The sequence below is a fragment of the Taudactylus pleione genome, unplaced genomic scaffold (genome assembly GCF_031769625.1).
Source record: "Taudactylus pleione unplaced genomic scaffold, aTauple2 ptg000828l, whole genome shotgun sequence".
In the NCBI taxonomy this organism is placed as follows: domain Eukaryota; kingdom Metazoa; phylum Chordata; class Amphibia; order Anura; family Myobatrachidae; genus Taudactylus; species Taudactylus pleione.
Genome location: NW_028285230.1, coordinates 1,415,250 through 1,441,163, shown reverse-complemented (window position 1 = coordinate 1,441,163; position 25,914 = coordinate 1,415,250). Strand labels below are relative to the sequence as shown.

General features: G+C 48.2%; 1 protein-coding gene across 2 annotated transcripts in view; it reads right to left on the bottom strand.

Annotated features, from left to right (window-relative positions):
- Window positions 1–325: 325 nt before the first annotated feature.
- LOC148474593 (carbohydrate sulfotransferase 5-like) overlaps window positions 326–25,914 on the bottom strand; it is a 50,840-nt gene continuing 25,251 nt past the window's right edge. The window contains exons 1-2 of one of the 2 annotated variants that reach the window (XM_088458363.1): window positions 7,883–7,961; window positions 326–1,527 (exon numbers count right to left, since the gene is read on the bottom strand). In XM_088458363.1, the coding sequence (XP_088314489.1) occupies window positions 357–1,508 (1,152 nt within the window). In that variant the 5' untranslated portion in view covers window positions 1,509–1,527; window positions 7,883–7,961 and the 3' untranslated portion in view covers window positions 326–356. Of the gene's footprint in view, window positions 1,528–7,882; window positions 7,962–25,914 lie in introns of those variants that run through there. The other variant, XM_088458362.1, reaches the window with a different exon arrangement.

The window sequence follows — 25,914 nt, the reverse complement described above, 5'->3', positions numbered from 1 at the left end:
AACTTACAACACTAAATAGCGACATTTAGGTATATAGATCATTAGGTATTCATACGGTATTCTGACCAGCTGCATCCCCGATAGCCGGGATTTCATACCCAACCCATATCAGCGATGACGCGATCGCGCAGCCACACCCCAGCAGCCGCCATGCCGCCTGCTGCGCTGACCTGGCTGCCCCCTCGTTACCGTAATTACGATAAGGAGTTGTGCACTTGCGTTTGCACCATCATGCACATTGTACTCTCACATATATTTTATTCACTCATTTTCTTTTTGGTTTACCTCAACTCTAACTTGTATTTTTCCCAATCAATAAAGATCATTTGGAAAAAAAAGTAAGCAATTTAATTTAATCAATTTTTCCTCTGTGACAACCATGTGAAATCGTCTCGCTGTCTCGGTAGTATGGAATCCATTGCTAAGTTTCCCAGCTCTGCCTTTGAATCTATAAATTGGTAGCGGAAAGCATTCATAGCTTCTTTACATATGTCCTGCACTTTCTTGATCTTTTCTAGGAATATTCCCTTTCTCCAAGTCTGGGACATATAAAACGCATCCCTTGGCGCAATCTCAAAATCGTTCACCTTGTGTTGCCGATTTCCATGGGTGATATTGTAGATCCACGAGCCAACATTTTCACTCAGCTTGAGGTTAACAAATGTAAATATTTTTCTCGCGCTCTTTAAGGGCTCTCTAACCAGATCATCGTATCTAAGCAACATGTAGCGGTCTTTAAGAGAAAAAAAATTGTTAGAATGTACTGCTTTATATATGTCGACTTGGCTTTGACAGATTTTCTGTAAGACCTTGAACTCCAACGCTTTGGTGGCATTTTGGATAATCCCATTGTCAAAAGTCAAAGAACTTTTTATTTTCTCGCGAGATATGGCAACAGCGCGAGGGTCATGGACTACATGTATGATCCTCAGGTTTAAGGTGGGGTCTTTTAGCAGAGAAATCAGCACTTTTAAGTCAAAGATGCGAAGCTCCTGTATAACGACATGGCTGTAAGTATAACAGGCGTCTTCGATTTTCTGAAATGAAGAATTCCCACAATGTTTCTTACATGTGGCTTCAGTGACAATGTCACTACGGGAGAAAGAATCACATGCCGGAGGTGAGCAGAGGGCTCTGCTAGCAGACCATCGAAACAAATCCGACACGTGACTGGTTTTTTGCATGTATGCATCAAACACATACATGTCACATCTGAAGACTGATCGGATCATGTCCCTCACTGCCATCTGAAGGACAAGTGCGTTGCTCTGGAACATAGATTTCCACACATGCCAAGCCGGCTCCTTCATGTAGAACACATCCGGGTGTTGGCTGAAAAACTGACCGACCAGAGATGATCCTGACCTCCAGGTGGAAAGTATGAGAAGATGGACTTTTGGGGAGTTCTGCTTTGTGCTTGACTGAATTTGAGTTCCCAAGTGTGTAAGGAGCATGATTGCACTAAAAATAATCACGATTGCAATTAGGCGAATTCTAAATCTGCTCATGGTCTCTGAACTTTGGTCACTGTAGATGAAATAAAAAAAATATTTAAGATGTTTATATTATGGATCTTATATCATTTTATCTACACCTGGGATTATGCACACACACACATACTCAAATGTTCTGACTGATTGACTGACTCATCAACGCCCAGCCCAAACCCCTGGACCTAGAAACATGAAAATGGGGAAGCACATACCTTCCATGACATAGGTGCCCACTAAGAAGGGATTTTTCAAAATTCGACTCCTAAGGGGGTGAAAAGGTCTAAAATGTTTACCCCCCTGTGCAATGTCCTGACTTACTGTCTCATAGTGGCTGTAGCACATTTCTAGATTCAAACACCATCTGTCCCCCCAACTGCTGCCAAACATCACTGGCAGTTGGTGTGGCTCCCCTACTTGAATAGTGAGGGAACGGAACGTGTTACTACAGAGGTGAAAGAGGAAAATGTGTTACAATAGCAGTTAGAGGGGAATGTGTTACTATAGAGGTGAGGGAGGGGACTGTGTTACTACACAGATGAGGGAGTGGAATGTGTTACTACTATAGAGGGAAGGGAATGTGTTATTAAACAGGTATGGGAGGTATGTGTTACTACACTAGTGAGAGAAGGGAATGTATTACTACACAGATGAGGGAGGGCAATGTGTTACTATAGAGGTGTAGGAGGGGAATGTGTTACTAAACAGGTATGGGAAGGCAATGTGTCACTACAAAGGTGAGGGAGGGGAATGTCAAATGTGTTACTAGGGGGTGAGGGAAGGGAAAGTGTTACAAAATGGGCAAGAGAGGGGAATGTGTTAATACATGGGTGAGCATGGGTAATGTGTTACTTCAGAGGTGAGTGGAATGTGTTAGTACATAGGTGAGGGAGGGTAATGTCTTACTATAGAAGTGAGGGAGGGGATGCATTACTATATAGGTGAAGGGTTAATGCATTACTGGAGTGATGAGATGAAAATGGAAACAGTAAGGGGTCTATTTACTAAGCCTTGGATGGAGATAAAGTGAACAGAGATAAGGTACCAGCCAATCAGCTCCTAACTGTCATGTCACAGGCTGTGTTTGAAAAATGACAGTTAGGAGCTGATTGGCTGGCACCATATTTCCGTCGACTTTATCTCCATCCAAGGCTTAGTAAATAGACCCCTAAATATCTAAGGTCTACTGGGTACATCAGCTAGTATATAAATAAATATATATATAATCTGAGTCGAAAGCAGAGGTTCCCTGCGTCTTATGCTAATGCCACGACAACTGAGACGCCAACTTCCAGCATCCTGTGAGAGAGTATTTCCCATCACTGTGCGACTATATACGCCACCATCGGTCGCATCATTGAAACTTGCAGCAGCCCTGTGGCAGGTGCTGTTCCTCCATCTGAGTACGGGCTCCTATATGAGCGGCTGTGTGCCACCCCGTTACCTCCAGGAACACCTACTAACATACACAGACCCTGCATCGGATTCTGTACTGCGTCTTTGTGCGCAGACAATTGGAACGTATGCGCTGTATGACTCAGACACGCGCGGACTTATAACATCGGCCAGCTGCGTGCATCATCGACACTGCGCACGACTCAGGCCCGAACCGCAGTATAGTACAAATCGGAATGTTTTCCCTTTCACCAATAGCGTCACCTGAGAAGAAAGGCTGAGCTGTGTACATTGCTAATACACATACAGTCAGGTCCATAAATATTGGGACATTGACAGAATTTTCAGATTTTGGCCTCTATTCACCACCACAATGGTTTTGAAATGAAACAAACAAGATGTTCTTTAACTGCAGACTTTCAGATTTAATTTGAGGGTAATTACATCCAAATCGGGTGAACGGTGTAGGAATTACAACGGTTTCTATATGTGCCTCCCACTTTTTAAGGGGCCAAAAGTAATGGGACTATCAACTCAATAGCTATTTCATGGACAGGTGTGGGCTATTCCCTCGTTATTTCATTATCAATTAAGCAAGTAAAAGGTCTGGAGTTGATTCTAGGTGTGACATTTGCATTTGGAATCAGTTGCTGTCGACTCTCAATATGAGATCCAAAGAGCTGTCACTATCAGTGAAGCAAGCCATCATTAGGCTTAAAAATCAAAACAAACCCATCAGAGAGATAGCAAAAACATTAGGTGTGGCCAAATCAACTGTTTGGAACATTCTTAAAAAGAAAGAATGCACCGGAGAGCTCAGCAACACCAAAAGACCCGGAAGACCACGGAAAACAACTGTGGTGGATGACAAAAGAATTATTTCCCTGGTAAAGAAAAACCCCTTCACAACAGTTGGCCAAATCAAGAACACTCTCCAGGAGGTAGATGTATATGTGTCACAGTCAACAATCAAGAGAATACTTCACAAGAGTGAATATAGAGGGTTCACCACAAGATGCAAACCATTGGTGAGCCACAAAAACAGGAAGACCAGATTAGAGTTTGCCAAACAACATCTAAAAAAGCCGTTACAGTTCTGGAACAACATCCTATGGACAGATAAGACAAAGATCTATTTGTACCAGAGTGATGGGAAGAGAAGAGAAGGAAAGGAACTGCTCATGATCCAAAACATACCACCTCATCAGTAAAGCATGGTGGTGGTAGTGTCATGGCGTGGGCATGTATGGCTGCCAATGGAACTGGTTCCCTTGTATTTATTGATGATGTGACTGCTGACAAAAGCAGCAGAATAAATTCTGAAGTGTTTCGGGCAATATTATATGCTCATATTCAGTCAAATGCTTCAGAACTCATTGGATGGCGCTTCACAGTGCAGATGGACAATGACCCGAAGCATACTGCAAAAGCAACCAAAGAGTTTTTTTAAGGCTAAAAAGTGGAATGTTATGCAATGGCCAAGTCAATCCCCTGACCTGAATCCGATTGAGCATGCATTTCACTTGATGAAGACAAAACTGAAAGGAAAATGCCCCAAGAACAAGCAGGAACTGAAGACATTTGCAGTAGAGGCCTGGTAGAGCATCACCAGGGATGAAACCCAGCGTCTGGTGATGTCTATGCATTCCAGACTTCAGGCTGTAATTAACTGTAAAGGATTTGCAACAAAGTATTAAAAAGTGAAAGTTAGATTTAGGATTGTTTAGTTTGTCCCATTACTTTTGGCCCCTTAAAAAGTGGGAGGCACATATAGAAACCGTTGTAAATCCTACACCGTTCATCTGATTTGGATGTAATTACCCTCAAATTAAATCTGAAAGTCTGCAGTTAAATCACATCTTGTTTGTTTCATTTCAAAGCCATTGTGGTGGTGAATAGAGGCCAAAATATGAAAGTTCTGTCAATGTCCCAATATTTATGCACCTGACTGTATATTGCATTCTGAAATGTTTCCTTGTTCATTTTAGATCAACATTTACTTGTACAACACACAGCGTACAGAGGCTTAGGGCCTTATTTCGGGGTGAATGCTATGGCGGTGCCGCACGCTAGTGGCTAATATTTTCAGTCTGCGCATGTTTCCGAGCAGCACTGCGCTCGCCTCAAGATTGTTACCATCAAATTTAGACACAGAGGGGCTAAATCAGTGGGCATTTCTGGGTGGTAAAGAGGGTGGCAGGCCAGACGTGGGCGTGCTGTGCTCAGCGGCTGTGCCTTTTGCCACAGTTGCCCTGATTTCAGCAGCCATGTTCCAGATGGACAATCGGGCCTCAATAGGGCTGGTGCAATGTTCAATGGTGTGAGCAATGTGCAGCCGGATTAGCGCCGCAACCAGTAGGCGTCTCTCTACGAACCCCATCAGCTGCAACATTAGCATAAAGACTCAGGACCTCATTCAGAGTCGGTCGCTGCGGCCGAACGGTCGTAAGGTAAAAGGGGCTGGATATGCAAATGAAGCGCTCGCAAGTTGCGTCGTTAAGATGGGATCGTTAGCTGGACGAGCGAGGGGAGGATGCGGCCATAAGACTAAAAATACGCCCCCTTCTCGTTCGCATTACACATCATCTCCGGGCATATAAGGATTAATCAAGACCATCGGGAACCATCGGAGCTGCTCGTAGAGCTTAAGGTTGACCATACCCTCTCTTAAGCACTACGATCAGGTCAGTGTACAAACCTCCCATGTCACGTGTGCCATGACATTACTTAGTTAATTATGCACTCCCATAAAATGCTGTTCGCATAATTAGGCACGCCTGCGTTCGGATCTCCACTCCCCCGTTCACAAGCACCTTCCCCTGTTACCACCCACAAACGGCTCATTCTGTCACTCAAACTACCGACCTGGCTGTGTTCAAGGAGAGAGCAATTTCTGATCATAATAGCTAGTTTGCGCACGCGCATTGTGAATTTTCTGCATGCGTAGTTTAGCGAACATCGGTGGCGTACGACCGAGCGGCCGCAACGACCAACTCTGAATGAGGTCCTCAGTCGCACTGCTCAAAAGAATCAGTCGCGGCTGCATTTAGAGAGAGATAAAGTGGACGGAGATAAAGTACCAACCAATGGGCTCTTAACTGTCATTTTTCAAACACAGCCTGTAACATGACAGCTGGAAGCTGATTGGTTGGTGCTTTATCTCTGTTCACTTTATCTCTTTCCAAGGCTTGATATAGCTCCCTCAGTGAAAGTTGTAATGGTCTTGGAAGTAATAGACAAAACATATAAGGGCTGATGTGGATTTGAACACAAGTCTGTTTTGCGGACATATCTAGTGTGTATTTGCATCACGTCTGCTTTGAGACCAAACGTACGCAACTATAGGAGACGTTCAGTTGTATGCAGCTCAGTCACATCCCGCTTGTTGCTGCTGGGGCACAGCTGGGTGGCAATGGGGCATGCGCTCGTAGGCTAAGTTCAGTGAGGGTGTGTCAGATGAATTGGATGAATATTATGAATTATAGGCCTGATTCAGAGCCGCTCGTAAGCGGCCGATCGTTCGCTCTGAGCGATGTTCGCAGAACTGCGCATGCGTAATACGCATGCGCGAACCAGTCAGTGCGGTCGAAATTCATGTGCTCGCAAAATAGCGAATGCCTGCTAATTTGAGTGACAGAATGAGGCGTTTGTGGGTGGTAACAGGGGAAGGTGCTTGAAAACGGGGAGTGGAGATCCGAACGCAGGCGTGCCAAATTGGGCGTTTTAAGGGTGTGCATAATTAACAAAGCAGCGTCATCGACCACATTACTTGGTTGTTTCTTAGCCTGAACTGCTCGCATGATTGCGGTAGGAAAATCCAACCACAAGCACTGCGAGCAGTTCAGACGCCTTTCGATGTACTCGATTAATCAAATAAATAGCGGAGATGACGTAGGATGCGAGCGGCCAGGGGGCGTTTTTATCAAAATAGCGGCCGCAGGTTTTGTTCGCTCATTCAGACTTAGAGGCGTCAACAGACCGCAAAGAGCGAGCACTTCATTTAAATAGCCAGCCCCTTTTTCAGAACGACCGTCCGCAAATAGCGTTCGGCAATGAATCAGGCCCTATGTCTGTTTTCAGAAACGCCAAAGTAACTGAGCAGGACCATCAAATATCATAAAAATATGGATATTGCATGTAAGAAATATGGCAGCGTGCGGTATGGCAAAAATACATACTTGCTCTCACTGGGCACTTGCAAGTAAAGCTAGGCACACAAGCACCTAACAAGCCACACCCACATCCTCCTATTGGATAGTTCCAAGATTAGCACCCTGCAGATGAGGACAAGTTGGCTCACGAATCCATACATGGGTAAAATTTGCACAGTTATAAATGACACTTGGGACTCAGGGCCTGATTCAGAGCCGCTCGTAAGCGGCCGCTGGTTCGTTCCGAGCGATGTTTGCACAACTGCGCATGCATACGGATTTTAATAAGCATGCGCGAACCAGTCAGTGCGGCCGAAAATCGTGTGCTCGCTAAATAGCGAATGCCTGCTATTTTGAGTGACAGAATGAGGCGTTTGTGGGTGGTAACAGGGGAAGGTGCTTGAAAACGGGGAGTGGAGATCCGAACGCAGGCGTGCCAAAAGGTCAAAATGGACGTTTTAAGGGTGTGCATAATTAACAAAGCAGCGTCATTCACCTTAATAAGCAATGTTGTGAGTGGAATTAGCTTTTGCATGCAAGAAAGAAAACTTTTCTTCACTGCATACAAATACTGGGCAGCTTCACTCATCAGGGTTGCCGACATTCTGGCTGCCCTTCCGGGAGGGAGCATACAGATCGACATACCAGGGGACGTGGTCAGCATAGGGGGCGTAGCCGGACAGTTTGTGGGTGGAGCGGGGGCCAATGACGCGATTCACAGTGAATCGCATCATTCTGGACCCGCCCCCGCTACACAAAGCCGCGTGTACAAAAATCCACTAGCACTCCCTGTGAGTGTATGATGGAGCTTCTAGTTCATCATGGGCTTGTTCAATATTTTATTACCCGGGTAACCATTGGTGCAAGGAGGGAACAACTGCACCAATGGTTGGCACAGTTATCTCTACGTGCGTGAGCCCTGTAGCCTGGGCTCTGGTTGTCATAAGTTCCAGCATATGTAGGCATACTGCAGCAAGCCACGGACAGTACCAGGGACTGAAGACTTATCTATGGAATCATTTCTCTCTTCACTGAAGTCAGCAAATTCACCTACAGGAGTGTTGAATGATGATAACATAAAAACAAGGCACCATATGAAAATAGCGTAGAGAAAAGGCACTGTATAAGGATAGCATAGAGAACATGCATCGTATGAGGATAGCGTAGAGCACAGGCACCGTATGAGGATGGAAATCAGGCACCGTATGAGCATAGCGTAGAGAACAGGCAATGTATGAGAATAGAATACAGAAAAGGCACCGTATGAGAATAGAATAGAGGACAGGCACCGTATGAGCCTAGCGTAGAGAACAGGCACCATATGAGGATGGAGAACAGGCACCGTATGAGAATAGCAAAGAAAACAGGCACCACAAGAGCATAGCGTAGAGAACAGGCACCGTATGAGGATGGAGAACAGGCACCGTATGAGCATAGCGTAGAGAACAGGCATCATATGAGGATGAAGAACAGGCACCGTATGAGCATTGCCTAGAGAACAGGCAATAAATGAGGATGGAGAGCAGGCACCATATGAGAATAGCATAGGGAACAGGAACCGTATGAGCCTAGCGTAGAGAACAGTCACCATATGAGGATGGAGAAAAGGCACTGTATGAGAATAGCATAGGGAACAGGAACATTATGAGCCTAGCGTAGAGTACAGGCACCGTATGAGGATGGAGAATAGGCACCATATGAGCATAGCGTAGAGAACAGGCACCGTATGAGGATGGAGAACAGGCACCGTATGAGCATAGCGTAGAGAACAAGCATCATATGAGGATGAAGAACAGGCACCGCATGAGCATTGCCTAGAGAACAGGCAATATATGAGGATGGAGAGCAGGCACCATATGAGAATAGCATAGGGAACAGGAACCGTATGAGCCTAGCATAGAGAACAGGCACCATATGAGGATGGAGAACAGGCACCATATGAGAATAGCATACAGAACAGTCACCATATGAGGATGGAGAAAAGGCACTGTATGAGAATAGCATAGGGAACAGGAACATTATGAGCCTAGCGTAGAGTACAGGCACCGTATGAGGATGGAGAACAGGCACCGTATGAGCATAGCGTAGAGAACAGGCACCGTATGAGGATGGAGAACAGGCACCGTATGAGCATAGCGTAGAGAACAGGCACCGTATGAGGATGGAGAACATGCACCGTATGAGAATAGCATAGAGAAGAGGCACCGTATGAGGCTAGCGTAGAGAACAGGCGCCGTATGAGGATGGAGAACAGGCACCGTATGAGCATAGCGTAGAGAACAGGCACCGTATGAGGATGGAGAACAGGCAGCGTATGAGAATAGCAAAGAGAATAGGCACCGTATGAGCATAGCATAGAAAACAGGCACCGTATGAGCATAGCATAAAGAACAGGCATCGTATGAGGATTGAGAATAGTTACCATATGAGCATTGCGTAGAGAACAAGCACCGTATGAGGATGGAGAACAGGCACCGTATGAGAATAGCATAGTGAACAGGCACCGTATGAGCCTAGCGTAGAGAACAAGCACTGTATGAGGATGGAGAACAGGCACCGTATGAGCATAGCGTAAAGAACAGCCACCATATGAGGATGGAGAACAGGCACCGTATGAGAATAGCATAAAGAACAGGAGCCGTATGAGCCTAGCGTAAAGAACAGGCACCGTATGAGCATAGCGTAAAGAACAGTCACCATATGAGGATGGAGAAAAGGCACTGTATGAGAATAGCATAGGGAACAGGAACATTATGAGCCTAGCGTAGAGTACAGGCACCGTATGAGGATGGAGAACAGGCACCGTATGAGCCTAGCGTAGAGAACAGGCACCGTATGAGGATGGAGAACAGGCACCATATGAGCATAGCGTAGAGAACAGGCACCATATGAGGATGGAGAACAGGCACCGTATGAGAATAGCATAGAGAACAGGAACCGTATGAGCCTAGCATAGAGAACAGGCACCATATGAGGATGGAGAACAGGCACCGTGTGAGAATAGCATACAGAACAGTCACCATATGAGGATGGAGAAAAGGCACTGTATGAGAATAGCATAGGGAACAGGAACATTATGAGCCTAGCGTAGAGTACAGGCACCGTATGAGGATGGAGAACAGGCACCGTATGAGCATAGCGTAGAGAACAGGCACCGTATGAGGATGGAGAACAGGCACCGTATGAGCATAGCGTAGAGAACAGGCACCGTATGAGAATAGCATAGAGAAGAGGCACCGTATGAGGCTAGCGTAGAGAACAGGCACCGTATGAGGATGGAGAACAGGCACCGTATGAGCATAGCGTAGAGAACAGGCACCGTATGAGGATGGAGAACAGGCACCGTATGAGAATAGCATAGAGAATAGGCACCGTATGAGCATAGCATAGAAAACAGGAACCGTATGAGCATAGCATAAAGAACAGGCATCGTATGAGGATTGAGAATTGTTACCATATGAGCATTGCGTAGAGAACAAGCACCGTATGAGGATGGAGAACAGGCACCGTATGAGGATGGAGAACAGGCACCGTATGAGCATAGCGTAAAGAACAGGAGCCGTATGAGCCTAGCGTAAAGAACAGGCACCGTATGAGGATGGAGAACAGGCACCGTATGAGAATAGCATAGAGAACAGGCACCGTATGAGCCTAGCGTAAAGAACAGCCACCATATGAGGATGGAGAACAGGCACCGTATGAGAATAGCATAGAGAACAGGCACCGTATGAGCCTAGCGTAAAGAACAGCCACCATATGAGGATGGAGAACAGGCACTGTATGAGAATAGCATAGGGAACAGGAACCATATGAGCCTAGCGTAGAGAACAGGCACCGTTTGAGGATGGAGAACAGGCACCGTATGAGCATAGCGTAGAGAACAGGCAACGTATGAGGATGGAGAACATGCAACGTATGAGAATAGCATAGAGAAGAGGCACCGTATGAGCCTAGCATAGAGAACAGGCACCGTATGAGGATTAAGAACAGGCACAGTATGAGCATAGCGTAGAGAACAGGCACCATATGAGGATGGAGAACAGGCACCGTATGAGCATAGCATAGAGAACAGGCAGCGTATGAGAATAGCATAGAAAACAGGCACCGTATGAGCATAGCGTAGAGAACAGGCACCGTATGAGGATGGAGAATAGTCGCCGTATGAGCATAGCGTAAAGAACAGCCACCATATGAGGATGGAGAACAGGCACCGTATGAGAATAGCATAGAGAACAGGCACCGTATGAGCCTAGCGTAAAGAACAGTCACCATATGAGGATGGAGAAAAGGCACTGTATGAGAATAGCATAGGAAACAGGAACCATATGAGCCTAGCGTAGAGAACAGGCACCGTATGAGGATGGAGAACAGGCACCGTATGAGCATAGCGTAGAGAACAGGCACTGTATGAGAATGGAGAACAGGCACTATATGAGCATAGCGTAGAGAACAGGCAACGTATGAGGATGGAGAACATGCACCGTATGAGAATAGCATAGAGAAGAGGCACCGTATGGGCCTAGCGTAGAGAACAGGCACCGTATGAGGATTGAGAACAGGCACCGTATGAGCATAGCATAGAGAACAGGCACCATATGAGGATGGAGAACAGGCACCGTATGAGCATAGCATAGAGAACAGGCACCGTATGAGGATGGAGAACAGGCAGCGTATGAGAATAGCATAGAAAACAGGCACCGTATGAGCATAGCGTAGAGAACAGGCACCGTATGAGGATGGAGAATAGTCGCCGTATGAGCATTGCGTAGAGAACAGGCACCGTATGAAGATGGAAAACATGCACCGTATGAGAATAGCATAGGGAACAGGCACCATATAAAGATGGAGAATAGGCACCGTATGAGCATTGCGTAGAGAACAGGCACCGTATGAGGATGGAGAACAGGGACCATGTGAGGATGCAGAACAGGCACCGTATGAGCATTGCGTAGAGAACAAGCACCGTATGAAGATGGAAAAAACGCACCGTATGAGAATAGCATAGGGAACAGGCACCATATAAAGATGGAGAATAGGCACCGTATGAGCATTCCGTAGAGAACAGGCACCGTATGAGGATGGAGAACAGGCACCGTATGAGAATAGCATAGTGAACAGGCAGCGTATGAGCTAAGCATAGAGAACAAGCACCGTATAAGGATGCAGAATAGGCACCGTATGAGCATAGCGTAGAGAACAGGCACCGTACGAGGATAGAGAACAGTCACCATATGAGCATAGCATAGACAGCAGGCACCATATGAGCCTAGCGTAGAGAACAGCCAGGCACCGTATGAGGATGGAGAACAGGCACCGTATGAGCATAGCGTAGAGAACAGGCACCGTATTAGCATAGCGTAGAGAACAGGCACCATATGAGAATAGCATAGATAACTGGCACCGTATGAGAAATAGCGTAGAGAACAGGCACCATATGAGGATGTAGAATAGTCACCGTATGAGCATTGCATAGAAAACAGGCACCGTATGAGGAAGGAGAACAGGCACCGTATGAGAATAGCGTAGAGAACAGGCACCGTATGACGATGGAGAATAGGCACCGTATGAGCATTGCTTAGAGAACAGGCACCATATGAGGATGGAGAATAGGCACCGTATGAAAATTGCGTAGAGAAAAAGCACCGTATGAGGATGGAGAACAGGCACCGTATGAGCATAGCGTAGAGAACAGGCACCGTATGAGGATAGAGAACAGGCACCATATGAGGATAGCATAGATAACTGGCACCGTATGAGCATAGCGTAGAAAACAGGCAACGTATGAGCCGAGCGTAGAGAACAGGCACCGTATGAGGATGTAGAATAGTCACCGTATGAGCATTGCATAGAAAACAGGCACCGTATGAGGAAGGGGATCAGGCACCGTATGAGAATAGCGTAGAGAACAGGCACCGTATGACGATGGAGTACAGGCACCATGTGAGAATAGAATATGGAACAGGCACCGTATGAGGATGGAGAACAGGCATCGTATGAGCATTGCATAGAGAACAGGCACCGTATGAGGATGGAGAACAGGCACCGTATGAGAATAGCATAGGGAACAGGCACCGTATGAGAATAGCGTAGAGAACAGGCACTGTATGAGGATGGAGAACAGGCACCGTATGAGCATTGCGTAGAGAACAGGCACGGTATGAGGATGGAGAACAGGGACCGTGTAAGCATTGCATAGAGAACAGGCACCGTATGAGGATGAGAACAGGCACCGTATGAGAATAGCGTAGAGAAAAGGCACTATTTGAGAATAGCGTAGAGAACAGGCACTATATGAGCATAGCGTAGAGAACAGGCACCGTAAGAGCATGGAGAACAGGCACCGTATGAGAATAGCGTAGAGAACAGTAACTATATGAGATTACCGTAGAGAACAGGCACCGTATGAGAATAGCGTAGAGAACAGGCACTATATGAGAATAGCGTAGAGAACAGGCACTATATGAGCATAGCGTAGAGAACAGGCACCGTATGAGGATGGAGAACAGGTACTGTATGAGGATGGAGAACAGGCACCATATGAGGATGGAGAACAGGCCCTGTATGAGGATAGCGAAGAGAACAGGCACCTTATCAGCATAGCATAGAGAACAGGCGCCGAATGATGACAGCGTAGAGAACAGGCGCCGTATGATGACAGCGTAGAGAACAGGCGCCGTATGATGACAGCGTAGAGAACAGGCGCATTATGAGGAGAGCATAGAGAACAGGCGCCGTATGAGGATAGCATAGAGAACAGGCGCCGTATGAGGAGAGCATAGAGAACAGGCACCGTATGAGGAGAGCGGAAAGAGAACAGGCACTGTATGAGGGTAGACAACAGGCACCGTATGATGACAGCGTAGAGAACAGGCGCCGTATGATGACAGCGTAGAGAACAGGTGCCGTTTGATGACAGCGTAGAGAACAGGCACCGTATGATGACAGCGTAGAGAACAGGTGCATTATGAGGAGAACATAGAGAACAGGCACCGTATGATGACAGCGTAGAGAACAGGCGCCGTATGAGGAGAGCGTAGAGAACAGGCACCGTATGAGGGTAGACAACCAGCGCCGTATCATGACAGCGTTGAGAACAGGCGCCGTATGAGGAGAGAGTAGAGAATAGGCACCGTATGAGGATAGCGTAGAGAACAGGCACCGTATGATGACAGCATAGAGAACAGGCACCGTATGATGACAGCGTAGAGAACAGGCGCCGTATGATGACAGCGTAGTGAACAGCTACCGTATGATGACAGCGTAGATAACAGGCACCGTATGAGGATAGCGTAGAGAACAGGCAACATATGAGGATAGCGTAGAGAACAGGCATCGTATGATGATAGCGTAGAGAACAGGCACCGTATGATGATAGCGTAGAGAACAGGCACCGTATGAGGATAGCGTAGAGAACAGGCACCATGTGGGGAGAGGATGGAGAACAGGCACAATGTGAGGAGAGCGTAGAGAACAGGCACAGATGAGGATAGCATAGAGAACAGGCACCGTATGATGACAGCATAGAGAACAGGCACTGTATGATGACAGCGTTGAGAACAGGCGCCGTATGATGACAGCGTAGAGAACAGGCACTGTATGATGACAGCGTTGAGAACAGGCACCGTATGATGACAGCGTTGAGAACAGGCGCCGCATGATGACAGCGTAGAGAACAGGCACCGTATGATGACAGCGTAGAGAACAGGCACTGTATTAGGATAGCGTAGAGAACAGGCACCGTATGAGGATAGCGTAGAGAACAGGCACCATGTGGGGAGAGGATGGAGAACAGGCACCGTATGAGGATAGCGTAGAGAACAGGCACCGTATGAGGATAGCGTAGAGAACAGGCACCATGTGAGGAGAGTGTAGAGAACAGGCACCGTATGATGATAGCGTAGAGAATAGGCACTGTATGAGGATAGCGCAGAGAACAGGCACCGTATGAGGATAGCGCAGAGAACAGGCACCGTATGAGGATAGCTTAGAGAACAGACGCCGTATGAGGATAGCGTAGAGAACAGGCACCGTATGATGACAGCGTAGACAACAGGCACCATATGAGGATAGCGCAGAGAACAGGCACCATATGAGGATAGCGTAGAGAACAAGCACCGTATGAGGTAGACAAGAGGCACCGTATGATGACCGCGTGGAGAACAGGCGCCGTATGATGACAACATAGAGAACACTCACCGTATGACGACAGCTTAGAGAACAGGCACCGTATGATGACAGCGTAGAGAACAGCCACCATATGATGACAGCGTAGAAAACATGCATTGTGGGATGACAGCGTAGAGAACAGGCACTATATGAGCATAGCGTAGAGAACAGGCACCGTAAGAGCATGGAGAACAGGCACCGCATGAGAATACCGTAGAGAACAGGCACTATATGAGCATAGCGTAGAGAACAGGCACCGTATGTGGAGAGCGTAGAGAACAGGCACCATATTATGACAGCGTAGAGAACAGGCACCGTATGAGGAGAGGGTAGAGAACAGGCACCGTATGACGATGGAGAACATGCACCGTATGAGCATTGCTTAGAGAACAGGCACCGTATGAGGATGGAGAACAGGCACCATGTGAGAAAAGCATAGGGAACAGGCACCGCATGAGGATGGAGAACAGGCATCGTATGAACATTGCATAGAGAACAGGCACCGTATGAGGATGGAGAACAGGCACCATGTGAGAATAGCATAGGGAACAGGCACCGCATGAGGATGGAGAACAGGCATCGTATGAGCATTGCATAGAGAACAGGCACCGTATGAGGATAAAGAACAGGCACCCGTATGAGAATAGCATAGGGAACAGGCACAGTATGAGAATAGCGTAGAGAACAGGCACCGTATGAGGATGGAGAACAGGGACCGTGTGAGCATTGCGTAGAGAACAGGCACCGTATGAGGATGGAGAACAGGCACCGTATGAGCATAGCGTAGAGAACAGGCACTATATGAGAATAGAGTAGAGAACAGGCACTATATGAGCATAGCGTAGAGAACAGGCACCGTAAGAGCATGGAGAACAGGCACCGTATGAGAATAGCGTAGAGAACAGGCACTATATGAGATTAGCGTAGAGAACAGGCACTATATGAGCATAGCGTAGAGAACAGGCACCGTATGAGGATGGAGAACAGGTACTGTATGAGGATGGAGAACAGGCACTATATGAGGATGGAGAACAGGCCCTGTATGAGGATAGCGAAGAGAACAGGCACCGTATGAGAATAGCGTAGAGAACAGGCACTGTATGAGGATGGAGAACAGGCACCGTATGAGCATTGCGTAGAGAACAGGCACCGTATGAGGATGTAGAACAGGGACCGTGTGAGCATTGCGTAGAGAACAGGCACCGTATGAGAATGGAGAACAGGCACCGTATGAGCATAGCGTAGAGAACAGGCACTATATGAGAATAGCGTAGAGAACAGGAACCGTAAGAGCATGGAGAACAGGCACTATATGAGATTAGCGTAGAGAACAGGCACTATATGAGCATAGCGTAGAGAACAGGCACCGTATGAGGATGGAGAACAGGTACTGTATGAGGATGGAGAACAGGCACTATATGAGGATGGAGAACAGGCCCTGTATGAGGATAGCGAAGAGAACAGGCACCTTATCAGCATAGCATAGAGAACAGGCAGAGTGTGATGACAGCGTAGAGAACAGGCACCTTATGAGGATGGAGACCAGGCACCATATGAGGAGAGCATAGAGAACAGGCACCATAGGAGGAGAGAGTAGAACAGGCAACGTATGATGACAGTGTAGAGAACAGGCACAGTATGAGTAAAGCGTAGAGAACAGGGACCATATGATGACAGCGTAGACAACAGGCACCGTATGATGACAGCATAGAGAACAGGCGCCGTATGATGACAGCGTACAGAACAGGCGCCGTATGATGACAGCGTAGAGAACAGGCGCATTATGAGGAGAGCATAGAGAACAGGCGCCGTATGAGGATAGCTTAAAAAGAGAACAGGCACTGTATAAGGGTAGACAACAGGCACCGTATGATGACAGCGTAGAGAACAGGCGCCATATGATGACAGCGTAGAGAACAGGCGCAGTATGATGACAGTATAGAGAACAGGCGCCATATGATGACAGCGTAGTGAACAGGCGCATTATGAGGAGAGCATAGAGAACCGGCACCGTATGATGACAGCGTAGAGAACAGGCACCGTATGAGGGTAGACAACAAGCGCCGTATGATGACAGCGTTGAGAACAGGCGCCGTATGATGACAGCGTAGAGAACAGGCACCGTATGAGGAGAGAGTAGAGAACAGGGACCGTATGAGGATAGCGTAGAGAACAGGCACCGTATGATGATAGCGTAGAGAACAGGCACCGTATGATGATAGCGTAGAGAACAGGCACCGTATGATGATAGCGTAGAGAACAGGCGCCGTATGATGACAGTGTAGAGAACAGGCACAGTATGAGTAAAGCGTAGAGAACAGGCACCATATGATGACAGCGTAGAGAACAGGCACCGTATGATGACAGCGTAGAGAACATGCGCCGTATGATGACAGCGTAGAGAACAGGCGCCGTATGATGACAGCGTAGAGAACAGGCGCCGTATGATGACAGCGTAGAGAACAGGCGCATTTTGAGGAGAGCATAGAGAACAGGCGCCGTATGAGGAAAGCATAGAGAACAGGCTCCACATGAGGAGAGCGGAAAGAGAACAGGCACTGTATGAGGGTAGACAACAGGCACCGTATGATGACAGCGTAGAGACCAGGCGCCGTATGATGACAGCGAAGAGAACAGGCGTAGTATGATGACAGCGTAGAGAACAGGCGCCGTATGATGAAAGCGTAGAGAACAGGCGCATTATGAGGAGAGCATAGAGAACAGGCACCATATGATGACAGCGTAGAGAACAGGCGCCGTATGAAGAGAGCGTAGAGAACAGGCACCGTATGAGGGTAGACAACATGCGCCGTATGATGACAGCGTTGAGAACAGGCGCCGTATGATGACAGCGTAGAGAACAGGCACCGTATGAGGAGAGAGTAGAGAACAGGCACCGTATGAGGATAGCGTAGAGAACAGGAACCATATGATGATAGCGTAGAGAACAGGCACCGTATGATGATAGCGTAGAGAACAGGCGCCGTATGATGACAGCGTAGAGAACAGGCGCCGTATGATGACAGCATAGGGAACAGGCGCCGTATGATGACAGCGTAGAGAACAGCCGCATTATGAGGAGAGCATAGAGAACAGGCGCCGTATGAGGAGAGCATAGAGAACAGGCACCATATGAAGAGAGCGGAAAGAGAACAGGCACTTTATGAGGGTAGACAACAGGCACCGTATGATGACAGCGTAGAGAACAGGCGCCGTATGATGACAGCGTAGAGAACAGGCGCAGTATGATGAAAGCGTAGAGAACAGGCGCAGTATGATGACAGCATAGAGAACAGGCGCCGTATGATGACAGCGTAGAGAACAGGCGCATTATGAGGAGAGCATAGAGAACAGGCACCGTATGATGACAGCGTAGAGGACAGGAATGTATGAGGAGAGCGTAGAGAACAAGCACCGTATGAGGGTAGACAACAGACGCCGTATGATGACAGCGTTGAGAACAGGCGCCGTATGATGACAGCGTAGAGAACAGGCACCGTATGAGGAGAGAGTAGAGAACAGGCACCGTATGAGGATAGCGTAGAGAACAGGCATCGTATGATGACAGCGTAGAGAACAGGCACCGTATGATGACAGCGTAGAGAACAGGCGCCGTATGATGACAGCGTAGAGAACAGGCGCCGTATGATGACAGCGTAGAGAACAGGCACCGTATGAGGAGAGAGTAGACAACAGGCACCGTATGAGGATAGCGTAGAGAACAGGCACCGTATGAGGATAGCGTAGAGAACAGGCACCGTATGAGGATAGCGTAGAGAACAGGCAACATATGAGGATAGCGTAGAGAACAGGCACCGTATGATGAAAGCGTAGACAACAGGCACCGTATGAGGATAGCGCAGAGAACAGGCACCATATGAGGATAGCGTAGAGAACAGGCACCGTATGATGAAAGCGTAGACAACAGGCACCGTATGAGGATAGCGAAGAGAACAGGCACCATATGAGGATAGCGTAGAGAACAAGCACCGTATGAGGTAGACAAGAGGCACCGTATGATGACCGCGTGGAGAACAGGCGCCGTATGATGACATCATAGAGAACAGGCACCGTATGATGGCAGCATAGAGAACAGGCACCGTATGATGACAGCGTAGAAAGCAGGCACTGTATAAGGAGAGCGTAGAGAACAGGCACCGTATGATGACAGCGTAGAGAACAGGCACCGTATGATGACAGCGTAGAGAACAGCCACCATATGATGACAGCGTAGAAAACAGGCATTGTGGGATGACAGCGTAGAGAACAAGCACTATATGAGCATAGCGTAGAGAACAGGCACCGTAAGAGCATGGAGAACAGGCACCGCATGAGAATACCGTAGAGAACAGGCACTATATGAGATTATCGTAGAGAACAGGCACTATATGAGCATAGCGTAGAGAACAGGCACCGTATGAGGAGAGGGTAGAGAACAGGCACCGTATGACGATGGAGAACAGGCACCGTATGAGCATTGCTTAGAGAACAGGCACCCTATGAGGATGGAGAACAGGCTCCATGTGAGAATAGCATAGGGAACAGGCACCACATGAGGATGGAGAACAGGCATTGTATGAGCATTGCATAGACAACAGGCACCGTATGAGCATGGAGAACAGGCACCATGTGAGAATAGCAAAGGGAACAGGCACCGTATGAGAATAGCGTAGAGAACAGGCACTGTATGAGGATGGAGAACAGGCACCGTATGAGCATTGCGTAGAGAACAGGCACCGTATGAGGATGTAGAACAGGGACCGTGTGAGCATTGCGTAGAGAACAGGCACCGTATGAGAATGGAGAACAGGCACCGTATGAGCATAGCGTAGAGAACAGGCACTATATGAGAATAGCGTAGAGAACAGGAACCGTAAGAGCATGGAGAACAGGCACCGTATGAGAATAGCGTAGAGAACAGGCACTATATGAGCATAGCGTAGAGAACAGGCACCGTATAAGGATGGAGAACAGGTACTGTATGAGGATGGAGAACAGGCACTATATGAGGATGGAGAACAGGCCCTATATGAGGATAGCGAAGAGAACAGGCACCTTATCAGCATAGCATAGAGAACAGGCACAGTGTGATGACAGCGTAGAGAACAGGCACCATATGAGGATGGAGACCAGGCACCATACGAGGAGAGCATAGAGAACAGGCACCATAGGAGGAGAGAGTAGAACAGGCAACGTATGATGACAGTGTAGAGAACAGGCACAGTATGAGTAAAGCGTAGAGAACAGGCACCATATGATGACAGCGTAGACAACAGGCACCGTATGATGACAGCGTAGAGAACAGGCGCCGTATGATGACAGCGTAGAGAACAGGCGCCGTATGATGACAGCGTAGAGAACAGGCGCATTATGAGGAGAGCATAGAGAACAGGCGCCGTATGAGGATAGCGGAAAGAAAACAGGCACTGTATAAGGGTAGACAACAGGCACCGTATGATGACAGCGTAGAGAACAGGCGCCGTATGATGACAGCGTAGAGAACAGGTGCAGTATGATGACAGTGTAGAGAACAGGCGCCGTATGATGACAGCGTAGTGAACAGGCGCATTATGAGGAGAGCATAGAGAACCGGCACCGTATGATGACAGCGTAGAGAACAGGCACCGCATGAGGGTAGACAACAGGCGCCGTATGATGACAGCGTTGAGAACAGTCGCCGTATGATGACAGCGTAGAGAACAGGCACCGTATGAGGAGAGAGTAGAGAACAGGCACCGTATGAGGATAGCGTAGAGAACAGGCACCGTATGATGATAGCGTAGAGAACAGGCACCGTATGATGATAGCGTAGAGAACAGGCACCGTATGATGATAGCGTAGAGAACAGGCGCCGTATGATGACAGTGTAGAGAACAGGCGCCGTATGATGACAGCGTAGAGAACAGGCGCATTATGAGGAGAGCATAGAGAACAGGCGCCGTATGAGGATAGCGGAAAGAGAACAGGCACTGTATAAGGGTAGACAACAGGCACCGTATGATGACAGCATAGAGAACAGGCGCCGTATGATGACAGCGTAGAGAACAGGCGCAGTATGATGACCGTATAGAGAACAGGCGCCATATGATGACAGCGTAGTGAACAGGCGCATTATGAGGAGAGCATAGAGAACCGGCACTGTATGATGACAGCGAAGAGAACTGGCACCGTATGAGGGTAGACAACAAGCGCCGTATGATGACAGCGTTGAGAACAGGCGCCGTATGATGACAGCGTAGAGAACAGGCACCGTATGAGGAGAGAGTAGAGAACAGGGACCGTATGAGGATAGCATAGAGAACAGGCACCGTATGATGATAGCGTAGAGAACAGGCACCGTATGATGATAGCGTAGAGAACAGGCACCGTATGATGATAGCGTATAGAACAGGCGCCGTATGATGACAGTGTAGAGAACAGGCACAGTATGAGTAAAGCGTAGAGAACAGGCACCATATGATGACAGCGTAGACAACAGGCACCGTATGATGACAGCGTAGAGAACAGGCGCCGTATGATGACAGCGTAGAGAACAGGCGCCGTATGATGACAGCGTAGAGAACAGGCGCATTATGAGGAGAGCATAGAGAACAGGCGCCGTATGAGGAGAGCATAGAGAACAGGCACCACATGAGGAGAGCGGAAAGTGAACAGGCACTGTATGAGGGTAGACAACAGGCACCGTATGATGACAGCGTAGAGAACAGGCGCCGTATGATGACAGCGTAGAGAACAGGCGTAGTATGATGACAGCGTAGAGAACAGGCGCCGTATGATGACAGCGTAGAGAACAGGCGCATTATGAGGAGAGCATAGAGAACAGGCGCCGTATGATGACAGTGTAGAGAACAGGCGCCGTATGATGACAGCGTAGAGAACAGGCGCATTATGAGGAGAGCATAGAGAACAGGCGCCGTATGAGGATAGCGGAAAGAGAACAGGCACTGTATAAGGGTAGACAACAGGCACCGTATGATGACAGCATAGAGAACAGGCGCCGTATGATGACAGCGTAGAGAACAGGCGCAGTATGATGACCGTATAGAGAACAGGCGCCATATGATGACAGCGTAGTGAACAGGCGCATTATGAGGAGAGCATAGAGAACCGGCACCGTATGATGACAGCGAAGAGAACTGGCACCGTATGAGGGTAGACAACAAGCGCCGTATGATGACAGCGTTGAGAACAGGCGCCGTATGATGACAGCGTAGAGAACAGGCACCGTATGAGGAGAGAGTAGAGAACAGGGACCGTATGAGGATAGCGTAGAGAACAGGCACCGTATGATGATAGCGTAGAGAACAGGCACCGTATGATGATAGCGTAGAGAACAGGCACCGTATGATGATAGCGTATAGAACAGGCGCCGTATGATGACAGTGTAGAGAACAGGCACAGTATGAGTAAAGCGTAAAGAACAGGCACCATATGATGACAGCGTAGACAACAGGCACCGTATGATGACAGCGTAGAGAACAGGCGCCGTATGATGACAGCGTAGAGAACAGGCGCCGTATGATGACAGCGTAGAGAACAGGCGCATTATGAGGAGAGCATAGAGAACAGGCGCCGTATGAGGAGAGCATAGAGAACAGGCACCACATGAGGAGAGCGGAAAGTGAACAGGCACTGTATGAGGGTAGACAACAGGCACCATATGATGACAGCGTAGAGAACAGGCGCCGTATGATGACAGCGTAGAGAACAGGCGTAGTATGATGACAGCGTAGAGAACAGGCGCCGTATGATGACAGCGTAGAGAACAGGCGCATTATGAGGAGAGCATAGAGAACAGGCACCGTATGATGACAGCGTAGAGAACAGGCGCCGTATGAAGAGAGCATAGAGAACAGGCACCGTATGAGGGTAGACAACAGGCGCCGTATGATGACAGCGTTGAGAACAGGCGCCGTATGATGACAGCGTAGAGAACAGGCACCGTATGAGGAGAGAGTAAAGAACAGGCACCGTATGAGGATAGCGTAGAGAACAGGCACCGTATGATGATAGCGTAGAGAACAGGCACCGTATGATGACAGCGTAGAGAACAGGCGCCGTATGATGAGAGCGTAGAGAACATGCGCCGTATGATGACAGCGTAGAGAACAGGCGCCGTATGATGACAGCGTAGAGAACAGCCGCATTATGAGGAGAGCATAGAGAACAGGCGCCGTATGAGGAGAGCATAGAGAACAGGCACCATATGAAGAGAGAGGAAAGAGAACAGGCACTTTATGAGGGTAGACAACAGGCACCGTATGATGACAGCGTAGAGAACAGGCGCCGTATGATGACAGCGTAGAGAACAGGCGCAGTATGATGACAGCGTAGAGAACAGGCGCAGTATGATGACAGCGTAGAGAACAGGCGCCGTATGATGACAGCGTAGAGAACAGGCGCATTATGAGGAGAGCATAGAGAACAGGCACCGTATGATGACAGCGTAGAGAACAGGAACGTATGAGGAGAGCGTAGAGAACAGGCACCGTATGAGGATGGAGAACAGGCACCATATGAGCATAGCGTAGAGAACAGGCACTATATGAGAATAGCGTAGAGAACAGGCACTATATGAGCATAGCGTAGAGAACAGGCACCGTAAAAGCATGGAGAACAGGCACCGTATGAGAATAGCGTAGAGAACAGGCACTATATGAGATTAGCGTAGAGAACAGGCACTATGGCCCTCATTCAGAGCCACTCGCTAGCGGCAGTACGCTCGTTCCGAGCGATGTTCGCACATCTGCGCATGCGTACGGTTTTTAGTACGCATGCGCGAACCAGTCAGTGCGGCCGAAAATCGTTGGTACGCAATATAGCGAGGGCCTGCTATTTTGAGTGACAGAATGAGGCATATGTGGGTGGTAACAGGGGAAGGTGCTTGAAAACGGGGAGTGGAGATCCGAACGCAGGCGTGCTTAAAGGTCAAAACGGGCGTTTTATGGGTGTGCATAATTAATACAGCAGCGTCATTGACCACGTCACTTGGTTTTTTTTAACTCAGAACTGCTCGCAAAATAGCGGTTGAAAACACCAACCACAAGAATAGCGAGCAGTTCATACGCTGTACGATGTACTCGATTAATCTAATAAATAGCGGACATGACGTATGGTGCGTGCGGCCAGGGGGCGTTTTTATCAAAAAAACGAGCGTATGTTTTGCTCGCTCGTTCAGACTTAGAGGTGGGAACAGACTGCAATTTGCGAACGGATCATTTGAATAGCCACCCCTTGTTTTTGAACGAACGACCACAAATAGCGAACGGCTCTGAATCAGGCCCTATATGAGCATAGCGTAGAGAACAGGCACCGTATGAGGATGGAGAACAGGTACTGTATGAGGATGGAGAACAGGCACTATATGAGGATGGAGAACAGGCCCTGTATGAGGATAGCGAAGAGAACAGGCACCTTATCAGCATAGCATAGAGAACAGGCACAGTGTGATGACAGCGTAGAGAACAGGCACCAAATGAGGATGGAGACCAGGCACCATATGAGGAGAGCATAGAGAACAGGAACCATAGGAGGAGAGAGTAGAACAGGCAACGTATGATGACAGTGTAGAGAACAGGCACAGTATGAGTAAAGCGTAGAGAACAGGCACCATATGATGACAGCGTAGACAACAGGCACCGTATGATGACAGCGTAGAGAACAGGCGCCGTATGATGACAGCGTAGAGAACAGGCGCCGTATGATGACAGCGTAGAGAACAGGCGCATTATGAGGAGAGCATAGAGAACAGGCGCCGTATGAGGATAGCGGAAAGAAAACAGGCACTGTATAAGGGTAGACAACAGGCACCGTATGATGACAGCGTAGAGAACAGGCGCCGTATGATGACAGCGTAGAGAACAGGTGCAGTATGATGACAGTATAGAGAACAGGCGCCGTATGATGACAGCGTAGTGAACAGGCGCATTATGAGGAGAGCATAGAGAACCGGTACCGTATGATGACAGCGTAGAGAACAGGCACCGCATGAGTGTAGACAACAGGCGCCGTATGATGACAGCGTTGAGAACAGTCGCCGTATGATGACAGCGTAGAGAACAGGCACCGTATGAGGAGAGAGTAGAGAACAGGCACCGTATGAGGATAACGTAGAGAACAGGCACCGTATGAGGATAGCGTAGAGAACAGGCACCGTATGATGATAGCGTAGAGAACAGGCACTGTATGATGATAGCGTAGAGAACAGGCGCCGTATGATGACAGTGTAGAGAACAGGCGCCGTATGATGACAGCGTAGAGAATAGGCGCATTATGAGGAGAGCATAGAGAACAGGCGCCGTATGAGGATAGCGGAAAGAGAACAGGCACTGTATAAGGGTAGACAACAGGCACCGTATGATGACAGCGTAGAGAACAGGCGCCGTATGATGACAGCGTAGAGAACAGGCGCAGTATGATGACAGTATAGAGAACAGGCGCCATATGATGACAGCGTAGTGAACAGGCGCATTATGAGGAGAGCATAGAGAACCGGCACCGTATGATGACAGCGAAGAGAACAGGCACCGTATGAGGGTAGACAACAAGCGCCGTATGATGAAAGCGTTGAGAACAGGCGCCGTATGATGACAGCGTAGAGAACAGGCACCGTATGAGGAGAGAGTAGAGAACAGGGACCGTATGAGGATAGCGTAGAGAACAGGCACCGTATGATGATAGCGTAGAGAACGGGCACCGTATGAACATAGCGT